General features: G+C 37.8%; 1 protein-coding gene across 2 annotated transcripts in view; it reads left to right on the top strand.

Moving 5' to 3' along the window:
- GTF2E2 (general transcription factor IIE subunit 2) overlaps positions 1-26475 on the top strand; it is an 80316-nt gene that overhangs the window by 36248 nt on the left and 17593 nt on the right. For both annotated transcript variants that reach the window (NM_001046065.2, XM_024986232.2), the window contains 3 exon segments: positions 9292-9399; positions 10939-11121; positions 21036-21129. In NM_001046065.2, coding sequence (NP_001039530.1) covers positions 9292-9399; positions 10939-11121; positions 21036-21129 — 385 coding nt within the window.

The raw sequence follows: 26475 nt of genomic DNA, 5'->3' as shown, positions 1-26475 counted from the left end.
TCTGGAGACTCTGAGGGACCTTCTGTTCTCTTTCCTTTTTCAGCTTCTGGAGACCAGCTATGTTTCCTGACACATGGCCCCTTCCTTCCATCTCTCCAGCCTCTTATTTTCATTGTCACATCTGTTGCTATTCACATTCACTGTGACTTTTCCCAGGACACTTGTGATTACTGCCTATGCAGTAAGCCACAGTAATCTATCTGAAGATCTTTAATTTGGTCACATCAGTGAAGTTCCTTTTGCCATATATGGTAACACTTCAGGTTGCAAGGGTTTGGACATGGATATCCTTGGGGGAGAGGATGCAGTATTTGGGGGAGGGGATTCTCTAGTGACACAGGCACAGTATTACATTACAAAAATTTTTGTGGTTTTTTAAAATATTCTTGTCAACTCATTAAGCAGTTTGGTTAGTACATTTCCATCTTTGCAGGTGTCATTCAATTCATGCATATATGTCAGAAGGATTTATAATTTTTTATATTTTTGATGTATTGATTTGAAACTGAAGGGTTTTGTTTAGAAGTGTTTTTAAAAATGAAAGTTAAAAATAAAAAATTTCTAAAACTTTGAAAACAGGCAGGTATAAGAGTTTTTATTCTTAAATATTTTAAACTCAAGTCACATAATGATGGAAATATTTCCTAAAGGTTCTTTTTCAAAGTGCTCTTCCTTCAGCATAAATTGCTTTCCAAAACAGTTGCTTTGTTACTTTCACAGGTTGTTAAAATGCTAGTTTTACTTTGAAGGAATTGTTAGCAAACTATGAATAACCTCTGTAATCTTAGAAATAGCTAACAAATTTGAAACACTTGCCTTTTTGTAAAACAAATTTGTGACTCAGTTTTAAGTGGATGTTCCTTAATAGGTTAATAAAATCATTGTACAGTCTCTATTTTAAAGGTCTTAAAAAAAAAGATTCACCACAGTGCTGGAATCTTCCAGCAGGTAAACTATAGCATGCTGCAGAAGGCTGAGAGTGAATGAGTGAGGTCATGTCTGTCAACCCCCTTGTCACGTGGGATTCCCACTCTTTTCTCAGGATTCCTCCACGCACGTCACCATCTGAAATGTGGGTCATCTGACATGAAGCCAGGGGAGTCTTCTGGTGTCAGTTCACATTCAGTATTAGTAAAGCACAATTTTTAAGTGGAAATTTTAAATTAAAAAATTTTAATAAAGCTTTGAAATGGATCGACCTTCGTAGCTCTGGATTGTGTGCACTTGGCTTTAGAGCCCACTGTGCTTGCTCTGCTACAGCTGCTGCTCCTTCCTGTTTCTCTAGTCACCGTTCAGAGTTTTGTCCACATTCAGCTGTTTCATTTCCTCTGAATGTCCCTGTTTTTTTTTGGCAGATAATTATATACCTAACTTTCATATATGTACATTTAGCTCCGACCCTATTTTGGGAGCTCGTGAAAGGCAGAAGTGGTTTGCATTTCATTGTGTGTCTCATTGCAGTACTTTTGGCATATGGGAGTTATCAAGTAAGTGAATGAATTAACAGCAAATGCTCAATAAATGGTTCTTCATGGTATGTGTTCAGTTTTAGATATTTTTTTTTTTGGCCATACTATGCGGCATGTGGTATCTTAGTTTCCTGACCAGGGATCAAACTCATGCCTCTTGCATTGTAAGCACAGTCTTAACCATTGGACCACCAGGGAAGTTGCAGGCTTTATATCTTTATATGCTTTCTGAACATACCTTTGAAATATTTTTGTTCTAGTTGTATAGTGGCCTGACTGAAGCCCAGAGAGGCTCAAAAACCTGCCCAACAGTGATGAAGCTTAGGGCCTGGAATATTTAATTTAACACTTTTTTTTGTTTAATATGTCTCTAAATATGAAAAACAATATGAGAAGGTATAAATGAAGAAGTCTTGTTCTTGGCTCTAATTCTACTTATTTTCTCTCCTGCTTTACTTCCGATAGGTAGTCTCATTTATTGCTGCTTTGTAACTTTTTCGTGGTTCTTTATGTGGAAACAAAGTAGGAATATGTATTTTTGTTTTTCTCCCTTCCTATATAAAAGATTTCATACTATGTGTTTTTTAACATAAGCTTTTTAAAAACATTTTAATTTTTAAAAACTGAAATATAATTGACTTTGCATTGTATTAGTTTTAGGTGTACAACGTGATGATCTGATATATGTATGTATTATGCAGTGAAGTATAGTTAACTGTAGTTACTGTGTTGTGCATTACATCCTTGGGACTTACTTGTCTGGAAGTTTGTACCTTTTGACCACCTTCACCCATTTTGCTGTCCTCTTATCCCCTTTTATCCCCCATGGCCACCTCTGACAACCACTAATTTGTTCTCTGTAAGTTTATCTGATTTCATATGTAAGTGATATCATACAGTATTCGTCGTTCTCTGTGTGACTTAATTCCCATAATGCCCTCAAGGTCCAACCACGTTGTTGCAAATGGCAGGATTTCCTTCTGTTATTAAATAACATACCATTCTTCTGTGTGTGTTTGTGTGTGTATGTAAGTAAAAGTTTTTAAGCTGATTTTACTTTTTTAGAGCAGTTTTAGGTTTACAACATAACTGGACAGAAAGTACATGTGTGTGTGTGTCCTCTCCCATCCCCCCAACTTCCAACACTATGGGTATCTTGCACCATAGTGGTACATTCGTTAAAATCTTTGAACCTACACATTTACCACCACCTGAAGTTTATAGTTGACTTTAGGATTCACTCGTGGTGTTACACAGATTGTAGATTTTGACAAATGTATAGTGAATGTATCCATCATTTACAATATCGTGCAGCGGTAGTTTCTGTGCCCTAAAAATCTCTATCCTTTACCTGTTTGTCTCCCTTCCTTTTAACCCTTGAAGTGAAAGTGTTAGTTGTTCAGTCATGCCCACTCTTTGCCATCCAGTGGACTGTAGCTCGCCAGAATCCTCTATCCGTGGAATTCTCCAGGCAAGAATACTAGAGTGGGTTGCCGTTCCCTTCTCCAGGGGATCTTCCCGACCCAGGGATTGAACCTGGGTCTCCCACATATGCAGACAGATTCTTTACCATTTGAACCACCAGAGAACCCTTAGCAGCAACTAAATTGTTTATGGTCTCCATAGTTTTGCTTTTTCAGAATGCCGTATAATTAATATGTTGTTTTTCAGTCACTGAGTCATGTCTGACTCTTTGTGACCCTGTGAACTGCACCACGCCAGGCTTCCCTGTCCTTCACTATCTCCCTGAGTTTCATGTCCGTTGAGTCAGTGATGCCATCCAACCATCTCATCCTCTATGGCCCCCTTCTCTTACCCTTAATCTTTTCCAGTATCAGAGTCTCTTCCAGTGAGTTGGCTGTTTGCATCAGGTGGCCAAAGTATTGGAGCTTAAGCTTCAGCATCAGTCTTTTGAATGAATCAATCTTTTTCAGTGAATATTCAGGTTTGGGTTACTTTAGGATTGATTGATTTGATTTCCTTGCTGTCTAAGGGACTCTCGAGTCTTCTCCAGCACCACAGTTTGAAAGCATCAATTCTTGAACACTCAGCCTTCTCACATGTGTACATGACTACTGGAAAAGCCATAGCTTTGACTCTAGGCACCTTTGTGGGCAAAATGATGTCTCTGCTTTTTAATACGCTGTCTAGGTTTGTCATAGCTTTCCTTTCAAGGAGCAAGTGTCTTTTAATTTCATGGCTGCAGTCACTGTCCACAGTGATTTTGGAGCCCAAGAAATGAAGTCTGTCCCTCTTTGCACTTTTTCCTCACCTGTTTGCCATGAAGTGATGGGATGCCGTGAAGTGATGGGACCAGATGCCATGACTGTAGTTTTTTGAATGTTGAGTTTTAAGCTAGCCTTTTCACTCTCCTTTTTCACCTTCATCAAGAGGCTCTTTAATTCCTTTTCGCTTTCTGCCTTTAGCATGGTATCATCTGCATATTTGAGGTTATTGATATTTCTCCTGGCAGTCTTGATTCCAGCTTGTGCTTCATCCAGCCTGGTATTTCCCATGATGTACTCTGCATATAAGTTAAATAAACAGGGTGACAATATACAGCCTTGACATACACTTTTCCCAATTTTTAAAAAATTTATTTATTTTAAATGAAACAGGAATATTTTTAATGATAAAAGTACAAAGAATATAGACATCTTAAACCATTAGACACCTTAACAACAAAGAAACAGATACATAAAGCAAAAATCAGATGAAATGTAAGGGAAAATAAAAAATATAATCGTCATGAGACATTAACATTTCCTGAAAGTATTTTATCAAGTGCAGAAAAAATAAGAATAGGAGCATCTTGAATGATGGCATTAATGATTTAAATACAATAGATATTAATTAAATACAATAGATATTAATCTATCCTACACAAATATATTTAAAATTTTGAATGTCATATGTTGTTATTAGGTCTCCATAGGGCATTTTAGAAAAACTGGCAAAAAGATAAACATCGCTAAATTTCAAAAAGTAGAATTCTTCTGTGTGTGTGTGATTCAGCCTATACATATACACATATGTTATTTTTGAAATTATTTTCCATTATAAGTTGTTATATTGACTACAGTTCCCTGTGTTATACAGTAAAAACCTTTGTTGCTTGTTGCATATCTATTTTTTTCAGTTAGAAATTGAGCTTTCTATTTATACTAAGTCAAGCAAGTGGAATCAAAATGTCATAAATTTTTTAGCTAGGCAAAAATTCATAAGTTTTCTAAATACATGTATTATACATATTATGTATATATATATGTATTTAAAAGCTTTTATATTGTGCCTGATAAAGAACATCAAAAGAAAAAAAAGCAATGAAGAAATTGGAAAACATAAATTAAACGGGAGCACTGAATATGAGATAGAAAAAGTGAAACAACCTAGATAAAAATAAAAGATCCTCATATAGTTCAATTGTTTTTAAACATGGCTGCTCATTAGAAACATATCTGGAGCTCTGGCCAAAAAAAACCAAAAAGCAATCCCTGGGCATTTGTATTTTTTCAAAAAATCAATAGCCAGACAAAAAATAAAAGATAATTACAATTGCAAGCCATAATGGTAACATCATTAACCTAGCAATATGAAATAATTACATACAATTTGGGGGGTCAAGCAGAGTGATGTGGTAAGTGGAAGTGCATACATGCCCATGTTTTCATCTGCTCAGCCGGTCTGTGTCTTTTGATTGGTGCATTTAATCCATTTACATTTAAAATAATTATTGATATGTATGATCCTATTACCGTTTTCTTAACTGTTTGGGGTTTATTTTCTTTATGTAAAATTTTTCCTTCTCTTGTTTTCTGTTTAGAGAAGTTCTTTTAGCATTTGTTGTAAAGCTGGTTTGGTGGTGCTGAATTCTCTTAACTTTTGCTTGTCTGAAAAGCCTTTGATTTCTCCATCAAATCTGAAAGAGAGTCTTGCTGGGTAGAGTATTCTTGGTTGTAGGTTCTTTGCTTTCATCACTTTAAATATATCTTGCCATTATTCCCTTCTGCCTTGTAGAATTTCCGTTGAGAAATCAGCTGATAGCATGATGGGAGTTTCCTTGTATGTTACTGGTCATTTTTCCCTTGTTGCTTTTAATAGTTTTATCTCGATCTTTAATTTTTGTCAGCTTGATCACTATGTGTCTCTGTATGTTCCTCCTTGAGTTCATCCTTCCTGCGACTCTCTGTGCTTCCTGGACTTGTTGATTATTTCCTTTCCCATGTTAGGGAAATTTCCAGCTATTATTTCTTCATATATTTTCTCAAGTCCTTTCTCTCCTCCTTCTGGGAACCGTATAAAGTGAATGCTCGTTTGTTTAATGTTGTCCCAAAGGTGTCTTAGGCTGTTTTCATTTCTTTTCATTCTTTTTTTCTATATTCTGTGGCAGTGATTTCCACCATTCTGTCCTCCAGGGTGTTTATCCGAGCTTCTGCCTCAGTTGTTCTGCTATGGATTCCGTCTAGTGTATTGTTCACCTCTGTTTGTTCCTTAGTTCTTGCAGATCTTTGGTAAACATTTCTTCCTTCTTCTCAATCTTTGCCTCCATTCTTTTTCCAAGATCCTGAATCATCTTCACTATCATTATTCTGAATTCTTTTTCTGGAAGATTGCCTATCTCAACTCATTTAGTTGTTTTTCTGAGGTTTTATCTTGTCCCTTCATCTGGGAGTTACCTTTCTGCTTTTTCATGATGGTTAACTTTCTGTAATGTGGTTTTGTTTTACTTGCTATGGGATTGTGCTTCTACTTGCTTCTTCTGTCTGGCCTCTGATGAAGGAGGCTAAGAGGCTTGTGTGAGCTTCCTGATGGGAGGGACTGGTGGTGGGAAAAAAATGGGTCTTGCTCTGCTGGGCAGGGCCTTGCTGACTAAAGTCAGTCAGTCAGTTCAGTCACTTAGCCATGTTTGACTCTTTGCGACGCCATGGACTGCAGCATGCCAGGCCTCCCTGTCCATCACCAACTCCTGGAGTTTACTCAAACTCATGCCCATTGAGTCAGTGATGCCATCCAACCATCTCATCCTCTGTTGTCCCCTTCTCCTCCCGCCTTCAATCTTTCCCAGCATCAGGGTCTTTTCCAATGAGTCAGCTCTTTGCATCACATGGCCAGAGTATTGGAGTTTCAGCTTCAGCATCAGTCCTTCCAGTGAATATTCAGGACTTATTTTCTTCAGGATGGACTGGTTTGATCTTACAGCTCAGGGGGCTCTCAAGAGTCTTCTCCAACACCACAGTTTAAAAGCATCAATTCTTTGATGCTTTTAAAAGCTCAGCTTTCTTTATAGTCCAACTCTCACATCCATATATGGCTACTGGAAAAACCACAGCCTTGACTAGATGGACCTTTGTTGGCAAAGTAATATCTGTGATTTTTAATATGCTGTCTAGGTTTGTCATAACTTTTCTTCCAAGGAGTAAGTGTCTTTTTATTTCATGGCTGCAGTCACCATCTGCAGTGCTGAGTAAAACTTTACTCCAATTATCTGCTGATGGGTAGGGTTACGCTCCCTCCCTGGTAGTTGTTTGGCCTGAGGCGACCCAGCCCTGGGGTCTTTGAGCTCTATGGTCCAGTTAAGGGCGACCTCCAAGAGAGTTTACACCAAAGGGGACCTTCCCAGACAGCTGTTGCCAGTTCCCCTGTCCCTGTGGTGAGCTGCTGCTGACTCAGGCCTCCACAGGAGACTCTCCAACACTAGCAGGTCGGTTTGCTTCAGTTTCTTGTGGAGTCACTGCTCCTTTCCTCTGAATCTTGTTGTATGCAGAGTTTTGTTTGCGTCTTTCAAGACTGGAGTCTCTGTTTCCCCTAGTCCTGTGGAAGTCTTAGAATCAAATCCTGCTGACTTTCAAGGTCAGATTCCCTGAGGATTCCCAGTCCCTTTGTTGGGTCCACAGGCTGGGAAGCCTGATGTCGGGTTTCAAACCTTCACAACAGCGGGAGAACTTCTTTGCTATTACTGTTCTGCACTTTGTGGGTCACGCATCTGGTGGGTGTGGGATTTGATTTCATCCTGATTGTGCCCCTCCTACTGCCTCACTGTGGCTTCTTTGCCTTTGGACATGGGGTATCTTTTTTTGGTAGTTTCCAGAATCCTCCTGTTGATGGCTGTTCAACAGCTGTGATTTTGGTGTTCTCCCAGCAGATGAGTGCACGTCTTTCTACTCTGCCATCTTGAACTGGAAGTCCTCCTTTCCCAATCATGAACCAGTCTGTTGTTCCATGTCCTGTTCTAACTGTTGCTTCTTGACCTGCTTACAGGTTTCTCAGGTAAGGTGGTCTGGTATTCCCATCTCTTTGAGAAATTTCCAGTTTGTTGTGATTCACACAGTCAAAGGCTTTAGCGTAGTCAATGAAGCAGAAGTAGATGTTTTTTTGAATTCCCTTGCTTTTTCCATGATCCAACAGATGTTGGCAGTTTGAGCTCTGGTTTCTCTGCGTTTTCTAAATCCAGCTTGTGCATCTGGGAGTTCTTGGTACATGTACTGTTGAAGCCTAGGATGAAAGATTTTGAGCATTACCTTGCTAGCATGTGAATGCGCACAATTGTGCTGCAGTTTGAACATTCTTTGGCATTGCCTTTCTTTGGGATTAGAATGAAAACTGACGTTTTCCAGTCCTGTGGCCACTGCTGAGTTTTCCAAACTTGCTGGCATATTGAGTGCGGCACTTTCACAGCATCATCTTTTAGGATTTGAAATAGCTCAGCTGAAATTACATCACCTCCACTAGCTTTTATTGTCGAAATACTTTCTAAGGCCCACTTGACTTCACATTCCAGAATGTCTGGCTCTAGGTGAGTAACCACACCATTGTGGTTTTCTGTGTCATTAAGACCTTTTTATACAGTTCATGATGTACTCTGTACATACCATTTGCATTTCCACCAGCAAAGAATGAGAGTCCTGTTCCTCCACTTCCTCACCAGCATTTGGTGTCAACGTATTTTTCTTAATAGTTCGTATTGGACATCTTTGCAAATCAGCACATTGCGAACACCTGCATTTTCTTTTTTAACATCTGTATAGTAGCATTGATATGCTGTAATTTAATAAGTCCTCTGTTGATGGGCCCTTGTTGTTCAGACACTTAGTCGTATCCAACTCTTTGCAACCCCATGGACTACAGCACGCCAGGCTTCCCTCTCCTTCACTATCTCCTGTGGTTTGTTCAAACTCAGGTCCATTGATGACCACTTGAGTTGTTTCTAGTATTTTCCTTTTAAAAGGATGCTGCAGGCAACCTTTCTGCTTTTCTATGTTGTAGTTCTTCTAGGGTAAATGCTCAGAAGTGGATTTGCTGAATCAAGGGCTTCTGTGCATTTCTGTTGCCAAATTCCCTTCCAAGGAATCATATCAATTTGCATTGTTTACCAGTGGTGTGTTAGAGGGCCTGTTTGCTTATAGCCTTACCAATTGAGTTGTCAGATAAGGATTTTTGCCAGTGTAATAGATGAGAAATATCTTAGTGGAAGTTGAGTATCTTTTCTTCTGTTGATGGTCATTGGCATTTCTTTTTTTGTGATTTATATGTTCCTGTTTTTGGGTCCTTTTCTTGTTAGCTTTTTGGAACTGTTCAAATGTTAGGAAGGTTAACTTTCTGTGATAAGAATTGCAAATGTTTTTTTCTCATTTTATTGTTTGATTTTATGTAGCTTCAAGTTTGAACTCAGTTTTGATTTTATAGTCCATTCTCTTCATCACTATAATTGTACTGCCTCAAATAATTACACATTCTGCATTCCTGAAAAGATTCATTTAGCCTATTATTTAATACATCTAGCATTTTAAAACTGTCTTTAAATAGCAATTTCTTCCTTCAATAGACACGGCATCAGCGAGGAGATACACATCCTCTTACTTTAGAAGAAATTTTGGATGAAACGCAACATTTAGATATTGGACTCAAGCAGAAGCAATGGCTAATGAGTGAGGTAAGAATAGTCTTAAATTATTGTAAAAAATGTTTTTACTGTCAGAAGGGTTTTCATATGCTGAAATCTGATAAGTTTTTTCTTAAAAGAATTGGTATAGGGTTTGTTTTTTTTAAACATACACATTTTGAGATTGATTTGTTTTCATATATTCTGTGTATCTATTTTTAAATGTCAGACAGTAGCATTAAAGTTGTAAAGAAGTCAGTCACTACTAATTTTTCAGTTTTTACAGAATAATTGATGCTTATTTTGAATTGCTAAATTTGTATGTATTGACAGATTGTATTGTTTCTATGTTTTGGGACATTTAAAGCATGAAGTATTATAGGGAAAGCAAGATATTTGTTAAGAAATGTATTTGTTGTACTGCTACTGCTATTATGAGTTGATAGTGATGTTCCTGCCTCTGGCAAGTCACTTGGAAAAATAACCACGAATATTTTGTATATATACACACAACATTGGAAGAAAATGAATCTGAAAACAGTGACTGTGTTAATTTGGAAATGAGTAGCACTTTAAAAATTGAGATATTTGTCTCTTTTCTGGTTAAGTATGAAATGACAATTCAGTAAAGCAACTTTCTAAGACCAGTGCTGATTTTAAATGTAAGCTTCCTAAAATAGAATTCAGTTTACTTTACCAAGCAAGACAGTCTTGATTTTCATAATGTAAAATGAACTAGTTAGGCAGTATCATTGTGGCTCATTATATTAGTGATATACGAATGGTGGTAATCCACATTTTTGATGCTTTTCCTAATTTTGAAATTTCATGGATTACTGACATTAGGTAAAGGTTACTTTAATTACTGTTCTGTTCTCACTTCTTCTGTTTTTTTTTTTATCCTTTCACGGTCAGGCTGGCAACTGTAGAAGAAAATAAAATGGTTGCTCTTTCTTGAAGAGCTTTCCTTCTGGTATTAGCTATACAACAGAACTGACTGGGAACATAATTATATTCAGAAATTTCTGTATTCCTTCTCAGTTTCAGTCTCAACTGACATTATAGGTAATTCGTATCTGTACTACTCTGGTCCTTTTGAAGTCCTTCTACAGCTGGTAGTGCCATTTGATACCGTGTGGACAGACTGAGTTTTGATATGTTCATCCCAGGGGAATGTTTCTCACGTTATAATCCCGATATGTGATACTTTGAGGGTGGGTAGGCAGTGGCTATTGATGTTAATAGGTGTGTTTTTGATTCTCACCTCTTTTGTCTTCTGAAACAATATGGGTACATTTTCTTCAAAGCAGTTCTAATAAACTGGTTTCTTATCCAGAGATTCTATGTAAATAATAAAGTTTGTTTTTTTTTTTTCCCATAAAAAGTGAGCATCATGCTGATCTCTGTCTGTTGTTTTAGATCCTGTTGATAGATAGCCTGTTGTTCAGATCTGTTGATATCCACAAGCTACTTTTAATTTGCCTCTGTATTAGGTATTGTTTTTTTTTTTTTTTTAGTATTAGTAGAATTAAATAATGCATGTATGGTATTTCCTTTTGTTAATATATTGAAATTGTGTCACTGTTCCAGGCACTAGTCAATAATCCCAAAATTGAAGTAGTAGATGGGAAGTATGCCTTTAAGCCCAAGTACAACTTGAAAGATAAGAAGGCTCTGCTTAGGCTCTTAGATCAACATGACCAGCGAGGCTTAGGAGGGATTCTTCTAGAAGACATCGAGGAAGGATTGCCCAATTCCCAGAAAGCTGTCAAGGTAACCCCTCTCTTCTTTCTACACCTTAATATAACTTGAATTGATACTGTCTTTTGGCTTTAAAAAACATCAGGACTTAAAAAAAATTATTTTAAAACCTTCATCATCAGTTGAAGATTTGAAATTTGTGTTTTGTGCTGCAGAACAGGACAGAACATTGTCATTTTTGTGTAACTTTTGACACCTTTCTCGTGTTGTTGTGTATAATTGATTCTTCACAATGCATCTGCAAAGATTTCCTCAATGGCATAAGTGTTTTTCTTTTAAGTTGTTAATGTTTGTATTTAAGAACTCCTTCAACAGCACTTGGGCACATTGCCAACCCGAGGGAACCAGAGGCTTTAACACACAAAAGCATTGACTAATAACTTGGTGTTGCATTCTGAAAGGGGCAGTCAGTAAATGTGATAGAGATTATATTTCTAGTTTAAATTTTCAACTCTCTTGGGAAGGCTGCTGGTCTCTGTTAGTTTCTAATGACTGCTGCTAACCTGGAAGCTTTAGGTTCTTTTTTTTTTTTTTTTTTTTGCTACCCGTGGAGAAAGCTTGCTTCTTTCTCTCCTTTGTAGTTCAGTTACATGTGTTAGATCTTTTTGGTGTTGTCCCATTAGGGCCTTGGCGGGGATGGGGGGGAGGTGTGTGCGTGCGTGTGTACGCGCATATGTGTGTGCCTGCTTTTGGACTTTTTTTGTCCTATTGATCTGTTGTTAATAATACTTATTTTTTACCTTCAATTTGTTAAAGCCGAATTGGTGAATTCTTTTTTTTTTTTTAATAGTAAAGATGTTTTATCAGTGTTCACAATCAATAGCCAGACAAAAAATAAAAGATAATTACAATTGCAAGCCATAATGGGAACATGATTAACCTAACAATATAAAATAATTACATACAATTTGGGGGGTCGAGCAGAGCAGTGAGCGGAAGTGCATAAATGCACCTGTTTTCATCCTCTCAGCCAGTCTGTGTCTTCTGCTTGGTGCATTAAATCCATTTACATTTAAGGTAATTATTGATATGTATGATTTGTTTTGGGTTTGTTTTTTTGTAGGTCTTTTCCTTTTCTTGTGTTTCCTGCCTACAGAAGTACCTCTGGCATTTGTTGTAAAGCTGGTTGGGTGGTGCTGAATTCTCTGAACTTTTGTTTGTCTAGAAAGCTTTTGATTGCTCCATCAAATCTGAAGAATGTTGCTGGGTAGAGTATCTTGGTTTTAGATTCTCCCCTTCCATCAGTTTACATATATTGTGCCATTCCCTTCTGGCTTGTAGAGTTTCTGTTCAGAAATCAGCTGATAGACTGATGGGAATTCCCTTGTATGTTATTTGTCATTTTTCCCTTGTTGCTTTCAGTATTTTATCTTTGTCTTTAATTTTTGTCAGCTTAATTACTATGTGTCTCCATGTGTCTTGTGTTTATCCTTCCTGGGACTTTCTGTGCTTCCTGGACTTGGTTGACTTTTTCCTTTCCCACGTTGGGGAAGTTTTCAGCTATTATCTCTTCATATATTTCCTCAGGTCCTTTCTCTCTCTCTCCTCCTTCTGGGATCACTGTAATGCAAATGTTGATGCATTTAGTGTTGTCCCAGAGGTGTCTTGGGCTGTCTTCATTTCTTTTCATTCTTTTTTTCTATATTCTGTTCTGTGGCAGTGATTTCCACCATTCTGTCCTCCAGGTTATTTATCCGTGCTTCTGCCTCAGTTATTCTGCTGTGGATTCCTTCTAGGGTACTATTCATCTCTGTTGTTTAGTTCTTGTAGGTCTTTGGTAAACATTTCTTGTATCTTCTCCTTTGTTTTCCCTAGATCTTGGGTCATCTTCACTATCATTATTCTGAATTCTTTTTCTGAAAAGTTGCCCATCTCTACTTCATATAGTTGTTTTTCTGGGGTTTTATCTTGTCCCTTCATCTGGTAGGTACCTTTTTGCTTTTTCATGATGGTTAACTTTCTGTAATATGGTTTTGTTTTACTTGCTGTGGGATTGTGGTTCTACTTGTTTTTTCTGTCTGGCCTATGATGAAGGAGGCTAAGACGCTTGTGTAAGCTTCTTGATGGGTGGGGACTGGTGGGGAAAACTGGGTCTTGCTCTGGTGGGCAGGGCCTTGCTCAGTAAAGCTTTACTTCAGTTATCTGCTGAGGAATAGGGTTGCATTCCCTCCCTGGTAGTTGTTTGGCCTGAGGCAACCCAGCCCTCAGGTCTATGGGCTCTATGGTAGGATTGATGGCGACCTCCAAGAGGGTTTACACCAAGGGGGACCTTCCAGCCTGCTGCTCCCAGTGTCCCGTCCCTGTGCTTGGTCCCTGCCGACCCACACCTCCACAGGAGACCCTCACACCAGCAGGTGGTTTTGGTTCAGTCTCCCGTGGAGTTACTACTCTTTTCCTCTGGGTCTTGGTGTGCACGTGGTTTTGTTGTGCCCTCCAAGACTGGAGTCTCTGTTTCCCCCAGTCCTGTGGAAGTCTTGTAATCAAATCCCGCTGGCCTTCAAGGTCAGATTCCCTGGGGATTCCCAGTCCCTTTGTCGGGTCCCCAGGCTGGGAAGCCTGACGTGGGGTTCCAGACCTTCACAACAGTGGGAGAACTTGTCTGATATTACTGTTCTCCAGTTTTTGCGTCACCCACCCGGCAGGTATGGGATTTGATTTTATCATGATTGTGCCCCTCCTCCTGTCTTGCTGCGGCTTCTTTGTCTTTGGACATGGGGTATCTTTTTTGGTAGTTTCCAGTGTCCTTCTGTCAATGCTTGCTCAACAGCTAGTTGAGATTTGGTGTTCTCGCAGGAGGAGGTGAGCGCACGTCCTTCTGCTCCCAGTTGGTGAGTTCTTTATTTTATAAATTGTATTTTCAGTTTCAGGCTTTTCATTCTTTCTGAATGAAATGGTTTCTGTTTCTTTGCTGAGATACTCTTATTTTTTCCATTCATTACAAGCATATTTTCCATTATACCCTTGTGAATAATTTCTGAGCTGCTTTGAAAAAGTGCTTTAAAATCTTCTAATTTTAAGAGCTGGCTCATATTGGGAATGGTCTGCACTGAGACTTTGTTTCTTGAGTATGGCTCTTGTTTTCCTGTTTCTTCAGATACCTAGTTACTATTGAATTTTGAACATTGTGAATTACATTACTCAGGATTCCATTATAGTCCTCAAAAGAGTGTTTTTGTTTATTTTGTTTTTAAGTGGGCATATGTCTTGACTACACTCAAACTTCAGACTTTCTCTTCTCTGTGGTAGGTACCATGTGACACATCTGTTTTGTTCATTTAGCTCTTTTTTTCCTTTTTGGGTCTTTTTTGGAGCCACATCACACAGCTTATGGGATCTTAGGTCCCCAACTAGGGATCAAACCCGGGCCCTCACAATGAGAGTGAGGAATCTCTAACCGCTGGACTGCCAGGGAATTGTTTTTTATTTTTTTGCAGGGAGGAGATTTCTTTTTGGAATACCTTGTCCAGAGATTATAGTAGTTGTTCTCAAGTGGGCTGGTCCCTTAGGAGCTACTTGGCCATTACCACCTGAAGAACCCTTTTGAGATTTCAACTTAAGTATCTAAACTTAATCCACACAAATGTTGTAAATAGTATGTGACCAGAGTTGATAAATTGCACTTTTATAGCATGTTGAAAGGTAGAAGTATTGAATCGTAGCTTACTAGTTGGGAGTTCTGGGTGCATTTCCTGCTCCATTCTTTTCCTCCAGTTTGATTGGAGCTAGTATTGTTAATCTTCAGTAGGCTTTTCAGTACATTCGAAAGTAGAACGGTGATGTAAACTTACGATTGCTTATTCTATTTTAAATAGTTTTGTGATGTAAAGTCACTTTGACATCCTGTTTTTAGTGGTTCTTTTCCTTAAGGAATTGAAGGGGTCATGAAAAGTGGACAGTCTGTTGTTTTCAGGCAGGATTATTTCTAAATTGTTAAAAACCCCCACACTTAAAAAACGTGAAGATACGGGCTTCCCTGGTGGCTCAGACGGTAAAGCGTCTTGCTTACAATGCAGGCGACCTGGGTTCGATCCCTGGATTGGGAAGATCCTCTGGAGAAGGAAATGGCAACCCACTCCAGTACTCTTGCCTGGAAAATCCCATGGACAGAGGAGCATGGTGGGCTACAGTCCACTGGGTCGCAAAGAGTCAGACACGACTGAGTGACTTCACTTTCACTTTCATGTTCTATCCTAAGTAGTTTCTCAAGGGAGAAATTTGGCATAATTAAGTTAAATCCCTTCTGGGTTGTTTGCTTTTCTTGAGTTCTTGGCAGAGATAGAAGATAACTATTACTGTCATTTTGTTGACCATACAGTGCTTTGAAGAAATGTATAATGCTAGCAAGGAACAAAAAAGTATGCAAAAGCAAGAAGAGAAGAGAATGAGAGAAAGCAGTGATCGTTCCAGATTATTCTTCTCTAAGTAGCTGTGTTCTGGAGATTAATAATGAAATGAAATAATGAAACCAGTATGATTTTAAATAGACCATTCTGCATTAGTGATAGGATTTTAAATTTTAAGATGGTATATTGAATCAGCTACTCAGGTTTTTTTTTTTTCAACTAAAGATTGTTTTTAATCTTTTAACTTAAAAATGATCATAGTAAGTCTGGTTAAATTTGTTACCATACGTAGTTATCAAAAAATTTATTTTGTGATAAGAACTTTTAAGATTTGCTCTTAACAGCTTTCAGATATGCAGAACAGTATTATTACCTGTGAAAGTGAAGTCACTCAGTCGTATCAGACTCTTTGCAACCCCATGGACTGTAACCTACCAGGCTCCTCTGTCCATGGGATTTTCCAGGCAATAGTACTGTAGTGGATTGCCGTCCTTCTCCAGGGGATCTTCCCAACCCAGGGATTGAACCCGGGTCTCCCGCATTGTAGACAGACGCTTTACTGCCTGAGCCACCAGGGAAGTCCTTTATTAACTGTAGTCATCATAATGTGTAGTACATCCCCGTGACTGGCTGACTTGGTAACTGGAAGTTTGTGCCTTTTGATCCCCTGCTTGCATTTTGCCCACCCTTAACCCCTTGTTTCTCACAACCATCAACCAGTCTATTTTCTGTATATGTAAGCTTTTTTTTTTTTGAGGTTCCACATATAGGTGAGTTCATACAGTATTTTGTCTTTTTTATTCTGACCTGCTTGGCTTAGCATAATGCCCTGAGGGTCCATTGTTTATATATAACACATTTTCTCTGTCCATTCATGCCTCAGTGGGCACTTAGGTTGCTTCCCTGTCTTGGCTATTGTAAATAATGCTGCACTGAACAAGGTGGTGCATATCTCTTTTTAAGTTAGTATTTTCGCTTTCTTTAGATAAAAATACTCAGAATTAGCATTGCTGAATCATCTGGTAGTTTTATTTTTAATTTTTTGAGGAACCCCCATACTGTTTTCCATGGTGGCTACATCAGCTTACAATTCCCACCGACAGTGCACAAGGGTTCCCTTTTCTCCATATCCTCTCCAAGACTCATTATTTTGTCTTTTTGATAATAGCCAGTTTGACGGGCATGAGGTGATCATCTTGAGGTTTTGATTTGCATTTTCCTGATGATTAGTGATGTGAAGCATCTTTGCATGTACCTCTTGACCACCTGTGTGTCTTCTTTGGAAAATGTCTATTCAGGTCCTCTGCTCATTTTCTAATTGAGTGGTTGTTTTTTTTTTTTTGCTGTTGAGTTCCATGAGTTTATGTATTTTGGGTATTAACACCTTATCAGATGTATGATATGCAAGTATATTCTCTCACTGATTCGGTTGCCTTTTCATTTTGTTGATGTTTCTTTGCTGTGAAGAAACTTATGAGTATGATGTCTCACTTGTTTATTTTTGCTTTTGTTGCCTTTGCTTTTAATGTTGAATCTGAAAAATTGCCAAAATGAATGTCACAGAGCTTACTGCTTCTGTTTTCTTCCAAGATTCTTACGGTTTCAAGTCTTACATTCAGGTCTTTAATCCATTTTAAAATGATTTTTGCATATGATATAAGATAGTGGTCCAATTTCATTCTTTTGAATGTGGCTGTCCCGTTTTCGCAGAACCATTTATTGAAGAGACTGTCCTTTCCTTGTTGTATAGTCTTAGCACTTTTGTCGTAAATTAATTCACCATAGATGCATAGGTTTATTTCTGGATTCTCTGTTCTGTCCCATTGATCTGCATGTTTGTTCTTATGTCAGTGCCATACTGTTTCAGTAATTTTCCTTTGTAATATTGGGAGTGCGATGCCTCCAGGTTTGTTGTTCTTTCTCAAGATTGCTTTGGCTTGATAGGATCTTCCGTGATTCCAAATAAATTTTAGCACTGTTCTAGTTCTGTGAAAAATCCCATTGACATTTTGATAAGGATTGCAATGAATCTTTGTATTCATTTGGGTGGTAATAGATATTTTACCAGTATTAACTCTTAGAATTCATGAACACAGAATATCTCCATTTTTTGAGTCTTCTTCAGTTTTTCATCATTGTCTTATAATTTTCAATGTAGAGATTATTCATCTTGGTGAAATTTATTTCTAAGTACCTTATTCTTTTTGATGCAGTTGTAAGTGAGATTGTTAATTTCTTTCTGATAGTTGTTAATTTATAGAAACTCAAATTTTTTGTATATTGGTTTTGTATTGTGCAGCTTTACTGAATTCATTATTCTAATAGCTTTTTGGTGAAGTCTTTAGGGAGGTATATAAAATATAGTCTGTAAAAAGTGATATTTTACTTCTTTGTCTGTCTGCTCTGATTAGGACTTCACAATACTCTGAATAAAAGTGGCAAGAGTAGGTTTCCTTGTCTTGCTCCTGATTTAGAGGCAGTGCTTTCAGCTTTCAACTGTTGATTTTGATGTAAACTGTGGGCTTGTCATATACGGTCGTCATTATGTTGAGATATGTTACCTTGGTATCCATATTGTGGAGCATTATGGTCAGTGTATTTTGAATTTTGCCAAATGCTTTTTCTGCATCTACTGAGAGGAGCACGTGACTTTTATCTTTCATTTTGTTAATGTGCTGTATCATGATTGATTTGCAGATACTGAGCCATCCTTGTATACTTGGAGTAAATCCACTTGATTGTAGTGTGTGATTATTCTAATGTATTATTGAATCTGGTGTGTTAGTATTTTGTTGAGTTTTTGCATGTGTTCATGGATGTTGGCCTGTGGTTTTCTTTTCTTGTTGCATAGTTGTCTCCTTTTGGTATCAGGGTAGTGCTGGCCTCACAGAATAAATTTGATGCATTGTTTCAGGTTTTGGGGAGAGTTTGAGAAGGATTGATACTCTTCTTTGAATGTTTGGTAGAACTAATACAGTTGTCCTGGACTTTTGATGGGAGATTTTTGATTATTTATTCTATTAATTATTGATTTGTTCAGAATTCCTATTTATGGTTCAGTCTTGATAGTTTATATGTTTGTAGAAATTTATTCATTTCCTCTAGGTTTTCCAATTTTGGCATATGTTCATACTAGTCTCTTATGATTTTTTGTATTCTGTAACATTGTAACATCTATTTCATTTCTGATTTTTAATTGGAGGATAATTGCTTTACAATACTGTGTTGGTTTCTGCTATATGTCAACATGAATCTCATTTCTGATTTAATGTATTTGAGTCTTCTTGTCTTTTTTTCTTGGTTAGTTAAGCTAAAGTTTTGTCAGTTTTATTTTTTCAAAGAATCAGCTCATAGATTCATTAATCTTTTCTATTGTCTTTTTTAGTCTCTCTCAAATTTATTTCCACTCTGATCTTTGTTAGTTCCTTCCTTCTACTAACTTTGGGCTTCATTTGTTCTTTTTCTAATTCCTTGAGGTGTAAGTTTAGGTTTTTTTGAGATGTTTCTGGTTTTTTAATGTAGGCATTTATAACTGAATTTCCTCTTAGAATTGCTATTTTTTTAACCTCTCATAAGTTTTGGTACATTGTATTTCTATTTTCATTTTTTCAAGGTGTTTTTAAAATTTCTTCTTTGACCCAGCAATTAGCAGCATACAGTAAGTCCCCTACGTACCAACTTTCAAGTAGTAAACTTTCAAAGAGGCAAATGTGTGTTTCCATGTCCAATCACATAAGGCATGGGTGAAATTGTAGCTTGACCTCCATCTGCTGTTGCTGACGATCCTTCAGCTCTGCTATCTCCTACCCCCTCTCCCTCCTCCAGTCTTTTAGCTCTTTTTGCCTGTTCACTTGATGCCAGCCCTGGTATGTCAGCTGTTGTACTCTACTACTATACTTTTCATGAAACTGCTCTGTAAGGTTTAAAATGTTTTGTTTGTTTTCTGTGTATTATTTGTATGAAAGGTATTATAAATCTGTTACAGTACAATACTGTATAACCTGTTGTGCTTTGTTGGACTTAACAAATTGGACTTAGGAATGTGCTCAGAACAGAACTTGTTCATATGTAGTGGACTTACTCTGTTGTTATTTGTGAATCCTCTAGCTTCTTGTAATTGAGTTTTAGTTTTATATACCATTGTGGTCAGAAAAGGTGCTTGATGTGATTTAAGGCTTGTTTTGTGCCTTATCATATTAGCTATTCTGGAGAATGTTGAGTGGGCACTTGAGAATAGTATATATTCTTTCTGTTATCTTTGGATGGAATGCTCTTTATATATCTGTTAAGTGCATATGGTTCACATGTTGATGCCTAAAGTGTTAGTCACTCAGTCATATCTGACTCTTTGCAACCCCATGGACTGTAGCCCGCCAGGCTCCTCTGTCCATGGAATTCTCCAGGCAAGAATACTGGAGTGGGTAGCCATTCCCTTCTCCAAGGAATCTTCCTGACCCAGGAATCAAACCCAGGTCTCCCGAATTGCAGACAGATTTTTTACTGTCACTGCCAGGGAAGCCCTTGTTGATGCCTAAGGTTGAGATTATGCATCTGTGATGTTGTCATCTAAAGACTTATAGTTTGAGACTGTATTTCTGTGATGAATGTTACCATCATCATTATAGTCCAGAGTATTATCAGACTTTTTGCATTCTTGTTCTCATTAATTAATAATAATGAAATATGTCGATTTTCTTGTCCTTGCTAGAGTAGTGAGTGAAAATTTTAATTGTCAGTTGTGTTCAGTCAAAGCTAAAAGACAATGAAAACTCAAGTCCTTTACTTTTTTCTGTAAAGATGATGCAGTATTTTGGGCAATGCAGTAAGAACACTGAAGGATGGCTATTTATCTCATAGTCATACACAGTTTAGATGATTTAATCATTCTTCCATTATCTTAGGGTTCTAGCTTTTCAAAGCATGACTGGAAATAAGTGATGTATAATGATGAGTAAGTAACAAAATATTTTAAGGACAAGTAAGAACATTGAGATCCATGGTTTTTTTCCCACAGATTAATAAGAGCCCACTAGACCAAGTTGTAATTGTCGATGGATTGACTTTTGTTCTAATATTTAAAACAGTTTTTCTTCTTTTTGTACTGTAAAGGATCTCTAAAAGTTAGATTTGGGAGAATGGCATTGAAACATGTAAAATATCATGTATGAAACGAGATGCCAGTCCAGGTTCAATGCATGATACTGGATGCTTGGGGCTAGTGCACTGGGACGACCCAGAGGGATGGTATGGGGAGGGAGGAGGGAGGAGGGTTCAGGATGGGGAGCACATGTATACCTGTGATGGATTCATTTTGATAATTGTTAAAACTAATACAATTATGTAAAGTTTAAAAATAAAATAAAATTTAAAAAAATACAAAAAAAAAATCAATCCTTAAAAGTCAAACTGCTCAAGAAAGAAACTTTAGAATTAAAATTTGGTTTAGTGGACCCTATTGGTATACTGAGAGTTAAAGAAACTGGAAATCCTTTGTTGTTTAAAAAAAAAATCTTGAGTGATGTAATTTGGAAATTTTTTTTGGAATTTAATTTGGAAACTGAAAATTTTTTCTTTATCTTTAAGGCTTTAGGGGACCAGATACTATTTGTAAACCGTCCTGATAAGAAGAAAATTCTTTTCTTCAATGATAAGAGCTGTCAGTTTTCTGTGGATGAAGGTGAGCCTTCCTTTCTAGATACTTTCTTTAATTTGCAGGCATGTTACAAATTTAGGATGATAAAATTCATACTGTTTATAGTACAATTATAACTTAAATGGTATAATACCGCTTTTTTAGCATTATCATCTCTTAGAGCTAACAACTTTATATGTCTAATGTATTTCTCGCAATACAATTTGAAATATGTAATTTGAAAGCTTTTAGGTTAATTGTACTTGCAGTTGTAGTGTAACAGTAAGTTCTTGTTCTCATACTTCAGGTGTACCAAACAGGAGTTTACTTCTATTTTACAAATACTACTTCATATCTTGGTATGAAAGCTCGATCCATGATGGGGAAAAAATATACTTTTTGTGGAGACTGATATTTTCTTAAATAACTTATGAATTTTTGGTTATCCAGTTGGATAAGAAAGGAGATTAATGTTTTTCTTTCTGGCAGTTGTAGAGTTGGATGCTTATGAGCTCTATGCTGTCTTCTAAATGCATGATACTTATATTTTGGATTTTAGTTTCAAATATTTCATCAATATTTGGATGTAAAATAGAATTGAAAGAGTTTAGTTTTGAGAAATTTCTAGACAAGTAGATATTCCCATTTAAGCAAATATCTTTTACTCTAAATTTGTATTAACTTTGAAGATTTATTAAAAGGCAAGAAAAATTGAACATTTTAATTATAAAATTTCAAAAGTAATTTAAACTCCAGCAGAATATTTTAACAATATTGAAAGACGCAGAGTGCAATAGAGTGACACCATTGCTGTCCCAGTTTGGTAACATATTGACTCTCTCTATGACAGTAAATAGAGGAGAGTCTATTGAAGGAATAATTTTGTAAAAGAAATGCATTTACAAATCTTGTTCCTGGAGAGCCCTGTTTTGATTATGATTTATAATTTGTACAGTAACTCCAGATTTTTCTTTTATGTGTTACCTAGCTGCGGATACTCAGTCTTGTGCTGTAATTTCATCAACCTAAAGTTACTTAGATGACCATGATTTTTAAAAATTTATTTGTTTTGAACTGTGGTGCATCCTCATTGCTATGCGTGGGCTTCTGGGCGTGGCGCGCGGGGGCTACTCTCTGAGTTGCCTGTGAGGGCTTCTTATTACAGTGGGGCTTCTCTCGTCGTGGGGCACGAGATCTGGGGCTCATGGACTCAGTAGTTGCAGCTCACAGGTTCCAGAGAGCAGGCTCAGTAGTGGCGGCACATGGGCTCAGATGTCCCAGGGCATGTGGGATCTTCCTTCCCTGACCAAAGATCGAACTGATCCCTTGCATTGCAAGGTGGATTCTTTACCACTGGACCAGGGAAGCCCCGACTTTGATTTTTTGTAGGAAATAGAATGTTATATTTTTGTAAGAATTCTCATCAAGAGTGCCTTGTATACAGTTGGTTCTCTATTAATGTTTGTTAATGAACTGAAAATTTGCAAAGTATTACGGCTCTTCTATAATGCCATTTCTCTGAATAAGCTTCCTGTATGTAAACAGGCTAGTAGTCAACTCCTCCTGTAAATTGTAACGATAGGTGCTCATTCAAGAAAGATTCAGCTGAGCAATTTTTGTTTTGCCTGTGTCTCTTTTACTTGGAGTTTTGCTGTTATATGAACTTTTATAATTGTCAGATTGAGTTCTTCCTATTTAAAACCATAAAAATGGACTTGATCCTTAAGTCCTTCTGAATTTAAATAAACAACTGATTCCTTAAGCATAATTAATCCATTTGAAAAAAAATTTTCATAGTCTTAAACTTAACACTAGCATCACATTTTCAAACAGTCAGAAAGATATAGTAAAAAGCAGATGTACTTTTCCTTTCTCTGGTTCCAGTCCCTTTCTTTTATGGCAAGTAACTGGTTTTACTTTAAATTCTTTCAGTGGTTTTTCCCATATTGCTAAATAATATGTTTATACTGTTATTTATTTTTAGCTTGAAATATTGTCTACTGACTTGCTGTTGTCCATAAGTCACTGTGTGGTATCCGGCTCTCTGCAGCCCCATGAACTGCAGCGTGCCAGGCTTCCCTGTCCTTCACTACCTCCTTGAGTTTGCTCAAACTCACGTCCATTGAGTCATTGATGCCATTCAACCATCTCATCCTCTGTTGCCTGCTTCTCCTCTTGCTCCCAGCATCAAGGTCTTTTCCAATGGGCTTCTTTGCATCAGGTGGCCAGAGTTTTGGAGCTTCAGCATCAGTCCTTCCAGTGAATATTCAGGACTGGTCTCCTTTAGGATTGACTAGTTGGATCTCCTTGCAGTCCAGGGGACTCTCAAGAGTCTTCTCCAACACCACAGTTCAAAAGCATCAATTCTTTGGAACTCAGCTTTCTTCATGGTCCAAGTCTCACATCCATACATGACAACTGGAAAAACCATAGCTTTTACTGTATGGACCTTTGTCTGCAAAGCAATGTCTCTGTTTTTTAATACACTGTCTAGAGTTTTCATAGGTTTTTTTCCAAGAAGCAAGCATCTTTTAATTTTGTGGCTGCAGTTACCATTGGCAGTGATTTTAGAGCCCAAGAAAATGAAATCTGACACGGTTTCCACTTTCCCCCATCTATTTGCCATGAAGTGATGGGACTGGATGCCATAATCTTTGTTTTCTGAATGTTAAATTTTAAGCCAGCTTTCTTCGCTCTCCTCTTTGACCTACATCAAGAGGTTCTTTAGTTCTTCTTCACTTTCTGCCACTAGAGTGATGTCATCTGCATAGCTGAGGTTGTTGATATTTCCCCTGGCAGTCTTGATTCCAGCTTGTAAGTCATCCAGCCCAGCATTTCATATGATGTACCCTGCGTATAAGTTAAATAAGCAGGGTGACAGTACACAACCTTGATGTACTCATTTCCCAGTTTTGAACCAGTCCGTTGTTCCATGTCCAGTTCTAACTGTTGCTTCTTGTCCTGCATGCAGGTTTCTTAGGAGACAGATAAGATGGTGTGGTATTCCCATTTCTTCAATAATATTCCAGTTTGTTGTGATCCACTCAATCAAAGGCTTTAGCATAGTCAATGAAACAGAAGTAGATTTTTAAAAAATTCCTTTTGCTTATTTAATGATCCAGTGTATGTTGGCAATTTGATCTCTGGTTCCTCTGCCTTATCTAAATCCAGCTTGTACATCTGGATGTTCTCGGTTCACATATTACTGAAGCCTAGCTTGAAAGATTCTGAGCATAATCTTGCTAGCATGTGAAATGAGTGCAATTTGCAGTAATTTGAGCATTCTTTGGCATTGCTTTTCTCTGGAGTTGAAATGAAAACTTATCTTTCCCAGACTTGTGGCCATTGCTCTGAGTTTTCCAAATTTGTTGGTATATTGAGTGCAGCAGCTTAACAACACCGTCTTTTAGGATTTGAAATAGCTCAGCTGGAATTCAATCACCTCCAGTAGCTTTGTTCATAGCAATGCTTCCTAAGGCCCACTTGACTTTGAACTCCAGGATGTCTGGCTCTAGGTAAGTGATAACACTATTGTGGTTATTTGGGTCATTAAGAGCTTTTTTGTATAGTTCCTCTGTGTATTCTTGCCACCTCTTCTTAATCTCTTCTGCTTCTGTTAGGTCCATACCGTTTCTGTCCTTTATTGTACCCATCTTTGTATGAAATGTTGCTTTGGTATCTCTAATTTTCTAAAAGAGATCTCTAATCTTTTCCATTCTGTTGTTTTTCTCTACTTCTTTGCATTGTTCACTTAAGGTTTTCCTGTCTCTCCTTGTTTTACTCTGGGACTCTGCATTCATTAGGGTATATCTTTCCCTTTCTCCGTTGCCTTTTGCTTCTCTCCCTTTCTCAGGTGTTTATAATGCTTCCTCAACCACTTTGCCTTCTTGCATTTCTTTTTCTTATCGATGGATTTGGTCACCACCTCCTATACAATATTACAAACCTACGTCCATAGTTCTTCAGACACTCTGTCTATCATATCTAGTCCTGTGAATCTATTTGTCACTTCTACTGTATGATCATAAGGAATTTGATTTAGGGCATACCTGAATGGCCTAATGTTTTTCTCTACTTTCTTCAATTTGAGCCTGAATTTTACGATAAGGAACTGGTGATCTGAGACATAGTAAGCTCTTGTTTTTGCTGACTGTATAGATCTTCTCCATCTTTGGCTGCAAAGAATATATATAATCAGTCTGATTTCAGTACTGACCATCTGGTGATGTCCACAGCAGTCCTCTGTTGTTTTGTTTTCTATGACCAATACATTCTATTGGCAAAGCTGTTAGCCTTTGCCCTGCATTATTTTGGACTCCAAGGCCAAACTTGTCTGTTACTCCAGGTATGCTCTTGACTTCTACTTTTGCGTTCCAGTCTCATATGATCAAAAGGATATCCTTTTTGCTGTTAGTTCTAGGAGGTCTTGTAGGTCCTTATAGAATCATTCAACTTCATCTTCTTCGGCGTTAGTGGTTTGGCCATAGACTTGGATTACTGTGATATTGAATGGTTTGCCTTCAAGACTAACCAAGATCATTCTGTCATTTTTGAGATTGCAGCCAAGTACTGTGTTTTGGATTCCTTTGTTGACTGTGAGGGCTACACCATTCCTTCTAAGGGATTCTTTTCCACAGTAGTAGATATAATGGTCATCTGAATTAAATCTGCCCCTTCCGGCCCATTTTAGTTCACTGATTTCTAATATGTCCATGTTCACTTTTGCTATCTCCTGTTTGACCACATCCAACTTTCAACAACTTTCTCAGAGAGAATATGTAGTATTAATTAGTTCTGCTCTCTAGATGGCAGCATAGTGTAGCATATCTGTTCTGGAAGTAGATGTTTAAGCAAGTGTTTGATTTGGGGGGGCTTCCCTGGTAGCTCAGCTGGTAAAGAATCCACCTGCATTGCAGGAGACCCTGGTTCGATTCTTGGGTCAGGAAAATCCACTGGAGAAGGGTAAGGCTACCCATTCTAGTGTTCTTGAGCTTCCCTCGTGGCTCAGATGGTGAAGAATTCACCTGCAATGAGAGACAGACCTGGGCTTGATCCCTGGGCCAGGAAGATTCCCTGGAGGAGGGCATGGCAACCCACTCCAGTATTCTTGCCTGGAGAATCCCCGTGGACTGAGGAGCCTAGTGGGCTGCAGTCCATGGGTCGCAAAGGGTGGGGACACAACTGAGCAACTAATAAGCACATCACGTGTTTGATAGGAGAGAGATGGCAGTAGTTCTGTAAGAATAGCCTGAATGTGTTTGTCTTGTCTCTGGTGGTAGCCTGTCATGACATGTGTGTAGCAAGCAGGTATTTTATGATAAAATTGTTGCATAGTGCATGCTCTCTGTGGAATTCAGAGGAAAATCCAGATTTAGTGATTAACAGTGCCAG

The sequence above is a fragment of the Bos taurus genome, chromosome 27 (genome assembly GCF_002263795.3).
Source record: "Bos taurus isolate L1 Dominette 01449 registration number 42190680 breed Hereford chromosome 27, ARS-UCD2.0, whole genome shotgun sequence".
NCBI lineage: Eukaryota > Metazoa > Chordata > Mammalia > Artiodactyla > Bovidae > Bos > Bos taurus.
Note: the sequence above shows the minus strand (reverse complement) of the source record. Positions and strands in the feature narration are given on the sequence as shown.